The following is a 12,459-nucleotide window of genomic DNA, read 5'->3' as shown; positions in this document are numbered from 1 at the left end:
GGCACGCGGAGGGCCCAATGAGGTTTTTTTCTTTTTTTGAGACAGAGTCTCTCTCTATCACTCAGGCTGGAATGCAGTGGTGTGATCTTGGCTCACTGCAACCTCCGCCTCCCAGGTTCAAGCAACTGTCCTGCCTCAGCCTCCCGAGTAGCTGGGACTACAGACGCCCGCCACCACGCCCAGCTAATTTTTGTATTTTTAGTAGAGACGGGGTTTCACCGTGTTGGCCAGGCTGGCCTCGAGCTCCTGACCTCAAATGATCCACCCACCTTGGCCTCTCAAAGTGCTGGGATCACAGGCGTGAACCACCGCGCGCCGCGATTGAGTAAGAGGATACGCAGAGAACAGACTCCCGCCCGCTCTTCCCCATGCACATGCGCGGCAGCGGGCGCGCGCTCAGCCAAGCCCTGCGAGCCCCTACGCGTCCCCACGCGTGCGTGATCCACCGGAACCTGAGCCCGGGCAGGCGGTGAGGGGGCGGGGCCTCCACAGTACGCCTGCGCCGAGCGAGGCCGTGCGTCGCGGGGGGCGGGGTCGCGCAGGCGCACAGGGCGCCCCGGCTCCGGAGCATAAACAAGAGCGGGGACGGGATGAGGCGGCGGTTGATCCCGGGACGGCGAGTGTCGGCGACCGAGGCGGCGAGCGGGGCCCGGCGCCGACCCTGAGTGCAGCCTGACCCGCCCTCGCGCGCGCGCCCTCCCCGGCCGGGCCCACCCGCCGCGCGCCCAGCCATGAACCTGGCGAGCCAGAGCGGGGAGGCCGGCGCCGGCCAGCTGCTCTTCGCCAACTTCAACCAGGACAACACGTAAGGCCAGGGTCTGGGTCAGGGTCAGGAGTTGGGGACGGGGTGAGGCCGGGGTCGGGCCTCGGCCTTGGCAGCGTGGGGAGGTCCTCGCTGTCAAGCTCAGCGGAGTCGCAGTTTCGGCCTCCCTGTGGGCCAAGGCGGGCAGAGGCGTCCCCGGGGCGCGCAGGGAGGGGCGCCCTCCAGGGAGACCCTCGGGTGCTGCCCTGCAGCTGCGGCCTCGGGGCGGGAGAGGTGGTGGAGAGGGTGCTGCTTTCACCCTCCTGCGGGGAGGCCACCTAGCTTTAAACCTCATTACTTCTCGCAAAGTTGGGGCCAAACTTTGGGGCTTGGCTTGTCTAGGCCGCCTGTGGAGGGGTGGGAGTGAGTCGCTTCCTCTTCTCTCCTCTCCCTTGTTGCTTAGCGTCTCCTACTCAGTCTCTGAATCAGCCCCTTCTCATTGTCTCTTCATCCTCTTAAGGCCCCTTCTCTCTTTCTGATGTTCTTTTCTTCGTTTCTCGTTGTTCTTTTTTTTTTTTTTTTTTTTTTTTTNCCCAGGCTGGAGTGCAGTAACGCGATCTGAGATCACTGCAACCTCCACCTTCCGGGTTCAAGCAGCTCTCCTGTCTCAGCCTCCCAAGTAGCTGGGATTACAGGTGCCCACCACCACACCCGGCTAATTGTTTTGTATTTTTAGTAGAAACAGGATTTCACCATGTTGGCCAGGCTGGTTTCGAACTCCTGACCTCAAGTGATCCGCCCACCTCGGCCTCTCAAAATGCTGGGATTACAGGCGTGAGCCACCGCGCCCGGCCCTCACTGTTCTTTTTGGCAGGTAACTTTGATGTCTCCAGCAAGGAACAAACTTAGCAGTAACCTTGGCATCTGACCTACCTAGGGAGAACCTGAGCCAAGAGAGGCGTTACAGACCGGTGCCCCAGGAGTCTCTGAGCTCTAGGGGGTGGGTCATCATCAGGGCAAGAGAAGACCTTAGTGCCAGCCCATGCATTCAGAACGCTGTTTGTCCACACTCATATGAGTTAGAAGCTGGGTCTTCAGATTCCTGGGAGGAGGACTTGTGAGAATGGTTAATAGATGAGCTTTCTGGAGAGAGAAGGATGAGTTATGGGGTTGGAAGGGAGGAGAGCCATCTTGGAAGTGAGTAAGAGGAAGTGATGAAAGAGAGGAGGAGGAGTGGGTCATTTGACTTCTTACTAAGTAATTGGTTGAGTTGTTACTGCCTGAGTGGAATTAAAGCAGAAAATGAGATTTTTTAGGAAATTAAAAGTTTAGAATGGCCAATATCCAGTGGATGGTGTGCAGCAAGTGTTCAATAGCACTGTTGCAAAGCTGTGAAGACAGTCACACAGCAGGACTATATGAGAGTTGGAAGGGGCAGATCTCCTCATCCCACCACAGATGAGGAACTCATTCTGAAAGGTGCTGAGCTGGTCTGGGTCTTAGAATTGGTTAATTGTGGAGTAGGGGCAGGAGTGGAGTCTAGCCTCCTGAGCTCTCTTCCAATATTATTTCTGCTCTGCCATGTTGTTTTTTTTCTGCCTGTGGAGTAGAATTCTGAAGACAGTGAATTTAGAAATCATAGCATAACAACATGTAAAGATTAAAACTCCCAAATACTGTAGTTTTCAATGTGGCCAAAAGCCAGACAACAGAAACAGTTCAGACAACCTGTTGCAGTTGAAGTGGAATAGACTATGTTAAATCCAGATAGGGAAGAGGACATTCCAAACCAATCGTGATTTGGTTTTGAAGCCCAAGTCCACAGTATTTTGAGACCAGTAAGAAATGGTAGTAGGGGGTTTTATGCCTTGTATAAATTAGAGAGTTTCAAAACATCATCGACCACTCTTTCAGTTTTTCATTAATTATTTATATCAGAATGAAATCAAATAAAGGAAAGCATTCTCTTTTGCTGTGACTTCAGCTAGACTGCCATGTTCCCAGTGTAATAGAATAATGTCACTCTGGCCTGAAACAGGATCTTTTCACACTTGGAAATTTTCACACTTACCCACTTTTCTATGTGCCCTGAAGTTATTATGTTCAAGAGATTTCTGTAACTTTTGAGATTTCATAACTTTGACTTGCCAGAGAGACCTTGATGTAGTGTAAACCTAAATTGGAATGAAGAGTAAGTTAGGATTTTACTAAAAGCTGACTAGGCCAAAATGACTGTAATTTGTTTTAAATCTACCATTGAAAGAAACAGAGAAGTTCCCAGAGGGAGCTTTAATGGCTTTTACCTTTTCCTGCCGCCTTAAACTCCAGGATTTATCGAGGAACAAAATTTTTAGCAAGACAAAGAAAGTCCATCTAGAACTCACATTGACTGTGTTCAGTGAGAAAATTTGGAAGCCAGTTCACTTACTAGAATATATGTTAGTTATAGGGTCATTTCACTTTTTTTTTCTTTTAAATTCTTTCTGTAGTCATTACATACCAAACTATAACTGTCCTGCCTTTCTTCTTGTACTGGTAATATGATTTCCAATGTTATACTTTCTCATGATTCTTATCTTAAAGGTGTAAATACGTTTTATTTGCATTTTACCATCTGTTTGTTTTTGTTTTTGTTTTTGTTTTGTTTTTACCTAGAGCAGTGAAAAGGGGATCAAGAGCAACTGGTCCTGGCCATGGCCATCGCGCTGTTGTCTGGTTAGTTCCAACCCTGGTTTCTGAAAGTATCACCTTGGAAGGCTTGTGTTAGAGGACTTTTTGGCTTTCTGAAATTGAAGTGAAATTAATAAGTGGCAGAGGATCACTTGAATCTTAAATGGAAATATCAAGAACTAAATTTTTCCAGTGGACACTGCAGCTTATGGGAAGTTAGTGATGTGGCAATGTCTGTTTTAAATGCCATGTGTAAAAGGGATGGTGTAAAGAAGGGACTTGACTTTCCAAGTCTTGTGTTTGCAGAATTTATGTTCTGAAGTGTCTGGAGACAATAGGAGAAACCTGTTTGCTTCCACCATGTCTCTTCTAGGTTATGTCATTGTGCTGGAAAGGTACTGCCCTCCTCTCTTTGCTCATCTGTTAATCAAGAGTTTTGGTTTTTGTATTTGAGATGGAGTCTCACTCTTGCCCAGGCTAGAGTGCAGTGGCACAATTGTAATGATCATAGCTCACTGCAGCCTTGAATTCTGGGGGCTCAAGTGGTCCTCTTGCCTCAGCCTCCCGAGAAAATGGGACTATAGGCATAGGCCCCCACACCTGGCTAATTTTAGTTTTTGTAGGCACAGGGTCTTGCTCTGCTGACCAGGCTGGTCTCAAACTTCTGGCTTCAAGCTATCTTCCTGCCTCAGCCTCCAGAGTATTGGGATTACAGGCGTGAGCCATTGTGCCTGGCCTGAAGATGGTTTTTAAGATCCTTCATCCTGAAAGTGTTAAGTCATGTTGGAGGGTATGTTGGAGGAGGGCAGGGGGCGACTGAGGAGGATATCGTCCAACAGCAGTGACCACTGGAAAGGAGACTGACTCGTCATCAGGTCTTGTGTGACCCACAGGACGTGCATCATGCAGCCGAGGGAGAAGTTAGGTGACGCCCAGTTTCTGGCCTGGGTTCTGGATGAACGTGATAACATCATGGTGAAAAAGCCTAGAAAGAGTGAACTCTGCTTGGGATACTGATGAGTCAGAAAGGCTTCAGGGATATGGAGGTGGAGGTCTGGAATGGAGAGGATGTGAGGTAGAGCGGGGATGGGGTAAGCTGTCCATGGCCCTGAAAGAGAGGGCACCAGGGCTTACCCACTGGAGGTCTGGACTGGCAGCCACAGTTGAGATTGCTTTAGGTTTACAGTGTTGGGCTGTATCCATCTAAGCTCGCCGACAAGTATGACTCCTCTGCAAAGATCATGAAGGAGGAGAGCCTTTATGGACTGACAATTAGGGACGATGGAGAAAAGGAAGTTAAGCAAAAGATCTGACTCACATCTTCATTTTTTAGTGGCCATCCCTGTCTTTTTGATGTTGAAGGTTCAGGTTTAAATTCATTGACAGAGGCTTTCAGTTAAAAATGATGCATCAAACATAAATATTTGTTGTGGCTCCATCCCCAGACCCTAATAAAATGTTAATCAGTAAAATGTCAAAAAGCTATATTTTCTAATTTTAAACATTTCTTAATTTTTAATTTTTGTAGAGATGGGGTTTCAATTTGTTCCCCTGACCGGTCTCAAACTCCTAGCTTCAAGTGACCCTCCTGCCTGGGTAGCTGAGATTGCAGATGCAAACCACCACTCTTGGCCTCAAAAAGATATTTTAAAAGGCTTAAATCCATAGGATAGAAAGAATAAGAAAGGAGATACTAGCCAGTTTGGAAGTTAGCAAGTGGTAAAGGAAGCTGGATCTAAAATTGCTAGTGGAGAAAGCAGAGAAGCAACATTGTTTAAACTGCAGAATCCCTGACAGGCTCAGGAATGGGCAGTCCAGGTCTCCAGAAGCAGGGTGATGGGGGTGTGAAATGAGGAGGATGGGTTCCAGTGTGTTTAAAATGCAGTGACTCTCCTTCCCTAGCAAAGGACAGGCCTAGTCTCTGCAGAGGGTAGAGCAGGGTCTCTGGGTTTGGACACCAGGCACAGTTGAAGATTGGGGGATTGAGCAAATACACATTTTTTTGGTTATGATGTGCTGGTTTTCCTCTTTGTCAGTGAAAGATCCCACTGATGGGGCCAGGTACAGTGGCTCATGCCTGTAATCCCAGCACTTTGCGAGGCCAAGGCAGGAGGATCCCCTGAGTTTAGGAGTTCGAGATCAGGTTAGGCAATACGGGGAGACCCTGTCTCTACACAAAACACAAAAATCAGCCAAGCGTGGTGGCACACGCCTGCAGTCCCAGCTACTCAGAAGGCTGAGGTGGGAGGATCGCTTGAGCTCAGGAGAGGTTGGGGCTACAGTAAGGCAAAATGGTACTGCTGTACTCCAGCCTGGGTGGCAAAATGAGACTCTGTCTCAAAGAAAAAAAATCCCACTCTGTTGCCCTAAAGAAATAAACATTTTTTGGCAATAAAACTGTGTTAGGACAGATCTCATACTTGCTCTGCCTCTCCCATTAATAGGTCAGCCATTTTATGGTCAGGTCAGTGTCAAAATGGTTTAAAGCAAAATCTCCGTGGGAGTGTGGAACTTGATTGATTGATGTTGAGACGAAAATATCAATCGTATTTATATTTAATGCCATTCTTTAAAAATATTTACCTTTGGCTGGGAGTGGTGGCTCATGCCTGTAATACCAGCACTTTGGGAGGCTGAGTCAGGTGGATCACCTGAGGTCGGGAGTTCAAGACCAGCCTGACCAGCTAGTTTTTATATTTAGTAGAGACATGATGAAACCTCGTCTCTACTAAATATAAAAAACTAGCCTGGTATGGTGGTGCATGCCTGTAATCCCAGCTACTTGGGAGGCGGAGGCAGGAGAATCACTTGAACCTAGGAGGAAGTGGTTGCAGTGAGCCGAGATTGTGCCATTGCACTCCAGCCTGGGCAACAAGAGCAAAACTTCGTCTTAAAGCAAAACAAAACTTACCTTTACTAATAAAAGTACTCATACTATGTTATATATACGTCTCAAAACATATTTGGAATTTTTTTGCTTCCCTTTCTATTGATTGGAATGCCCAGTTTTATAAACTGTGGGGTTAAACTTTTAGCTGAGGTATTTAATATCCTAACTCAGCTCCCAAATATCTGAATTTGATTGGCAAGTTTTAACAAATTCTGTGTGTAGGGAGCACAGCTGAGAACCAGGATGTCTAACCCAAGGATCAGGGGCTGAGGCTCGTTAATTTTGCCAATGGGAGAAGCCCTACCTAAGCTTATTTTATACATAATGCTAATAAGCTTGGTGATTTGGTTTCCAACTTACTAAGAAATTAGGAAGGAGAAGGGCTGTTAATGATGGTAGGATGGTCACGAGGAAAAGTGACAACTGTTGGCAAAACAAAAGATAGCAAAAAAATTTTTTTTAGGAAAATATTTTTATAAACTCATTGCTACAGGCTGGGCGCAGTGGCTCATGGCTGTAATCCCAGCACTTTGGGACGCCAAGGCAGGTGGATCACCTGAGTTCAGGAGTTCAAGACCAGCCTGGCCAACATGAAGAAACCCCGTCTGTACTAAAAATACGAAAATTAGCCAGGCATGGTGGCAGGCACCTGTAATCCCAGCTACTCAGAAGGCTGAGGCAGGAGAATTGCTTGAACCTGGAAGGTGGGGAGGTTGCAGCAAGCCAAAATCAAGCCACTGCTCTCCAGCCTGGGGGACAGAGCGAAACTCAATCTCAAAAATAGGTAAATAAATAAACTCAGCACTACAGTCTGGCTGTTTGATATGGGGTATACCAAACCCTCAAAAGAATTTGTCATCCCTAGGCCGGGCGCGGTGGCTCATACCTCTTCTCCCAGCACTTTGAGAGGCCTAAGCAGTGGATCATGAGGTCAGGAGTTCAAGACCAGCCTGACCAACATGGTGAAACCCCTCTCTACTAAAAATACAAAAATTAGCCGGGCATGGGGTGCATGCCTGTAATCCCAGTTACTCAAGAAGCTGAGGCGGGAGAATTGTTTGAACCCAGGAGGCAGAGGTTGCGATGAGCCAAGATTGCACCATTGCACTCCAGCCTGGGCAACAGAGCGAGACTCTGTCTCAAAAAAAAAAAAAAAGAATTTGTTATCCCTTGTTTTAAGGACACAGGAAGGTATATAACTCAGGAACAATTTGTTTTTTAATCAGAATATGGGAGCTGGAGAGTGATGCTTAAAATAGCAACCCTTAGTTATCTGGAAAATATTTTCCTTTACATCAGTTTCCCAAAAGTTCTGTGTTGCTGAGATTTTGTTTTATTTTTAACCTAGGGATATACTCTATTCTTGGTTCTTTTATTAATTTTCAAAATACTTACAGGTAATACCTAATTGTTTCATTGTTATAACAATTGATATAATTCAGTGTAGTAAAGAAGCAAAGAATTTTTGCAAAGAAAAATGATATGAGCTGGTAGAGTTTTGTTTCTGTTCTTTTTATACTTGTAAGATGAACCAATGTGATTTTACAGATCTATACTGATTGTAGCAACTTCCTTTGGGAATACATTTCTTCCACATACGTGCGAAAGAGTGATTGGAAATCTCAAGTTTTTAATAAATGATACGATCATTAAACTAGCCCTGATCCTGTCTTGGGGTGCAAATACTCCGTGTGGAACGTCCCCCTTCCCTGTTTCCAGCCTTCTGTTTTACCTGCTCATTTTCACCTTCTCCCAGACTTTCAAAGTGATTATGGTGTCTGATTCCTCGGCACCCAATGCTTCCTGCTCATTCACTCATCTTTCTTTTGCTGAAAGCTGGACTTGCTTCTTGTTGTGCTTTCTTTGGTCAGCTGGGTTCTGGAGAGGCACTTTTCTGATGAGGAAACCCCTCCTGTGGTATCCCTGAGGCCCCTGCTGGGAGGGGCTGCTGAGCTGTGGGCTCCTTGAGCCTCCTCAAAGAAGCAGTGGTGTTGGGCAAGGAATATGGAATCTTAAACGCAAGGCCATCAAACACCAGTCCTCTGCTTTTTCCTTGCCAGCCGATGATGGGGCCTTCTGATTCAGACTCTAAGGTAGCTTTTGAGTCCATTTCATTTCCACCCTACTGTTCAGCTATGGCACAGCATAAAGGATGGAGCCACAGGTGGTAAAGGCCTGCAGAAGTGCAGAGAGATGCCTGTATCCACCTTGATTGTAAATATCTTTGTTTAAAATTTAGAAAATTCGCTCACTTAACTTTTTTTTTTTTTTTTTTTTTTTTTGATGGAGCCTCACTCTATCATCCAGGCTGGGGTGCAGTGGCACAACCTCCTCCTGGGTTCAAGCCAGTCTCCTGCCTCAGCCTCCCAAGTAGCTGAGATTATAGGTGGCGTCTACCACGATGCCTGACTGATTTTTGTATTTTTAGTAGAGACAGGGTTTCGCCATGTTGGCCAGGCCAGACTCAAAACTCCTGACCTCAAGTAATCTGCCTACCTCAGCCTCCCAAAGTGCTGGGATTGCAGGCGTGAGCCGCTGCACCCAGCCAGCTTACTTAACTCTCATACTCTGACGTACACTATATGTATATGTCAGCTCACTTGAAGAAGCCGATATATTGTTTTGAAGGAAACAATAATTTAAGGCTGATTACGTCTGCTTATATCCCAAACTTAAAGTTTTATAGAGTTTGTTTTTTAGTATTTTTATTTTAATTTTCCCTAGCTTTATTGAGGTATAATTAAAATTGTGTCTGTTTAAGGTATACAGTCTGATGTTTTATATATATGTTCCTTTTGAAGTGATCACCACAGTCAAGTTAATTAACACATCTATCACCTCAAATAGTTACCTCCTTTTTGTGACAAGCACACTTAAGATCTGTCTTACCAAATTTCAAGTACACAATACATTATTGTGAGCTACAGTCACCATGCTTTATGTTAGATCTCCAGAAAAAGTTTTCTGGTTTCTTGAGACTGTCTTGCTCGGTCGCCCGGGCTGAAGTGCAATGGCGCGATCATAGCTCACTGTAGCCTCAACCTCCTGTCCTAGACTCAAACAATCTTCCCACTTCAGCCTCCCAAGTAGCTCCCTGGGACTGCAGGGACACCACCTTGCCTGGCTAATTGTTTTATTTTTAATATTTTTGTAGAGATGGAGTCTTGGTATTTTGCCCAGGCTAATCTAGAACTCCTGGGCTCAAGCAGTCCTCCCCTCAGCCTCCCAAAGTTTTGGGATTATGGGCGTGAGCCACCACATCCAGCCTCAGAAAAGTTTCATAGATTTTAAATAATAATATTGTCCTTATTTTACTGACCTTGTGACACCTTCCTGTCCCAGGCACTTGGTACAAACGATGTGAAATGATCTGCTCTGATTTGTGGTAGGCATGCTGGGAACTAGCCGGGTACTCACTGGGAATGTGGGGAGCTAGTTTGTACACTGTCAGTCTCTGCATGTATCAGCTCTTATTTCTGAATTTGGCTTTTTTGCAGGTCCCTAGCTGTTGGTAGTAAGTCCGGTTATAAATTTTTCTCCCTTTCTTCTGTGGATAAGCTGGAACAGATCTATGAATGCAGTAAGTGTTTGCTTTATTTTTCCCCTTCTTAAAAAAAAAAAGACAAGTTGTACTTGAACTGGAATGCGGTCTAAAATTCAGACACTGCGGTTGAAGTTCAGACACCCTTTGACCAGTCAGTCTCTGCTTCCACCTTCATCTCCCAGGAGGTGGCAACTGGTGACACCTGTAGGTGCCTGCCCAGATCAGTGCATTTGCCCACCTAGGAGTCTGGATACAGAAGGAATTGTGTTCGTGAGGGCCTTCAGTACATGATCTCATACCATGTGTACTGTTCTGTAATGTCTCTCCCTTTTTAATGCCGTTTAAAACTGCCTAGATTACTGTCATAAAGGGCTCCCAGAAAATTGAAAATTTTACAGCCCCTGTAGGAACAATGTATTTTCTTGCATTGGCATTTTACAGCATTGAAGCAGCCCGCCCATCAGAGAGGCACGTGGAACAGTGGGGAGGGTCAGGTGCGTCGGCCTCTTGCTCAGTCACGTTGTGTGTGTTTCTAGGTGGATTACATCATCTCTGGGCCTCAGTTTCTTTTATTTTTTGCAAAACAGAAATGCAGGTCTGGGAGATTATTGCCAGGATTAGAGATTATGTACGTGTGTACTTAACAGTGTGCAAAATAGTGCTTGCTGAGTAAACCCCCTGTTGGAGACAGTGACGGGAAGCTTTGGACTCTTCCCACATGTGTCATTTTTAATTAAGATAATTATAGATTCACATGTAAGAAATAATACAGGTCCCTTGTACCTTTGCCCTGTTCTTTCCCATGATAACATCTCACAAAGCCCTAGCATACTATCATAGTTGGGATATTGACATCCACCTCTCCTGTGCACACTCTGCAGTCTTCCTTGTGCTCGTTTGTGTATGTGTGTAGGTTCTGTGCAGGGTTTTTTTGTTTTTTTTTTTTTAGATACTTGAGCCACTCGGTATGTTGAAAGGTTTTTTTTGTTTTGTTTTGTTTTTGAGACAGAGTCTCACTCTGTCACCCAGGTGGAAGTGCAATGGTGCAATGTTGGCTCACCTCCATCTCCCAGGTTCAAGTGATTCTCCTCCCTCAGCCTCCTGAGTAGCTGGTACTACAAGTGCACAACACCACACCCAGCTAATTTTTGTATTTTTTAGTATAGAAGGGGGTTTCGCCATATTGGCCAGGCTGGTCTTGCACTTCTGACCTCATGATCTGCCTGCCTCAGCCTCCCAAAGTGCTGGAATTACAGGCGTGAGCCACCACTCCTGGCCAGTGTTTTGTTTTTGTTTTTTTCTTTGAGACAGAGTTTTGCTCTTACTGCCCAGGCTGGAAGTGCAGTGGCACAATCTTGGCTCACTGCAACCTCTGCCCCCCAGGTTCAAGCGATTCTCCTGCTTCAGCTCCCAAGTAGTTGGGATTACAGGCACCCGCCACTACACCCAGCCAATTTTTGTATTTTTAGTAGAGACGGAGTTTCACCATGTTGGCCAGGCTGATCTTGAACTCCTGAGCTCAGGAGATCCACCTGCCTTAGCCTCCCAAAGTGTTGGGATTATAGGCACGAGCCACCGGGCCCAGTCAGGTTCTATGCAGTTCCCTGTATCCACCACAGTCAAGTTGGAACACCACAGTGCTCCTTCCTGCTGCCCTTTCATACCACACACCCTCCCTCCCGTTGCCCCCGCATCTCACCCCTAATCTCAGGCATCACCTGTCCTCCATTTCTAAAACTTTATCATTTCTAAAATGTTTGATAAATGGAAGCATAAAACCCTTTGTGATGGCCTTTTTCAGTCAGCATCATTCCCTGGAAATGCATGCCAGCCGTTGTGTCTGTCAGCAGCTTATTCTGTATTAGCGGGTAATATACCATGTTCTGTCTGTACCACAGCTTGTGTAGCCACCCACCTGTTAAAGGACAGGTGAGCTGATTCCAGTTTTTAGTTATTACAAATAAGGCTGCTGTGAACATTCACATACAGGGTTCTGTGGGGACATCAGTTTTCATTTGTCAGAGGCAGATGCCCAGGAGTGCAGTTGCTGGCCACATGGGAGTTTCATGTTAACGTTTTTTGAAAAACTCCCAAACTCTTATTTTATATTCTCATTGATAATGTATGAGTGACCCTGTGTCTTTGCATCTTTGCCAGCACTTGGTGTTCTCACTGCTTTTCCAGCCCCTCTGACGGACATGACACGTGTGCTGCTGCCTCGTTGTGGTTGTGATTGTGTTACCCTAGCAGGCCATCTCCTCGTGTGCTGCCCTGCCATCTCTGTCCTCCTTGGTGAATCATCTGTGCATGTTCTTGTACACTTTCTTTTTTTTTCTTTTTTTTTTTTGAGACGGAGTTTCACTCTTGTTACCCAGGCTGGAGTGCAATGGCACGATCTCGGCTCACCGCAACCTCCACCTCCCGGGTTCAGGCAATTCTCCTGCCTCAGCCTCCTGAGTCGCTGGGATTACAGGCATGTACCTCCATGCCCAGCTGATTTTTTGTATTTTTAGTAGAGACGGGGTTTCACCATGTTGACCAGGATGGTCTCGATCTCTTGACCTCGTGATCCACCCACCTCGGCCTCCCACAGTGCTGGGATTACAGGCTTGA

The 12,459-nt window shown here is 46.2% G+C and overlaps 1 protein-coding gene across 6 annotated transcripts in view; it reads left to right on the top strand.

Moving 5' to 3' along the window:
• Window positions 1-495: 495 nt before the first annotated feature.
• WIPI2 (WD repeat domain, phosphoinositide interacting 2) overlaps window positions 496-12,459 on the top strand; it is a 41,707-nt gene continuing 29,743 nt past the window's right edge. For 3 of the 6 annotated variants that reach the window (XM_037740373.1, XM_017533759.1, XM_017533757.1), the window contains exons 1-3: window positions 504-805; window positions 3,398-3,457; window positions 9,800-9,882. In XM_037740373.1, coding sequence (XP_037596301.1) covers window positions 732-805; window positions 3,398-3,457; window positions 9,800-9,882 — 217 coding nt within the window. In that variant the 5' untranslated portion in view covers window positions 504-731. Of the gene's footprint in view, window positions 806-3,397; window positions 3,458-9,799; window positions 9,883-12,459 lie in introns of all 6 variants that reach the window. The other 3 variants (XM_017533763.1, XM_017533761.1, XM_037740374.1) reach the window with 2 other exon arrangements.

This window comes from Cebus imitator, unplaced genomic scaffold (genome assembly GCF_001604975.1).
Source record: "Cebus imitator isolate Cc_AM_T3 unplaced genomic scaffold, Cebus_imitator-1.0 Scaffold82, whole genome shotgun sequence".
Classification (NCBI taxonomy): Eukaryota; Metazoa; Chordata; class Mammalia; order Primates; family Cebidae; genus Cebus; species Cebus imitator.
The sequence above is the reverse complement of the archived record's forward strand: the minus strand, read 5'-3'. Positions and strand labels throughout refer to the sequence as shown.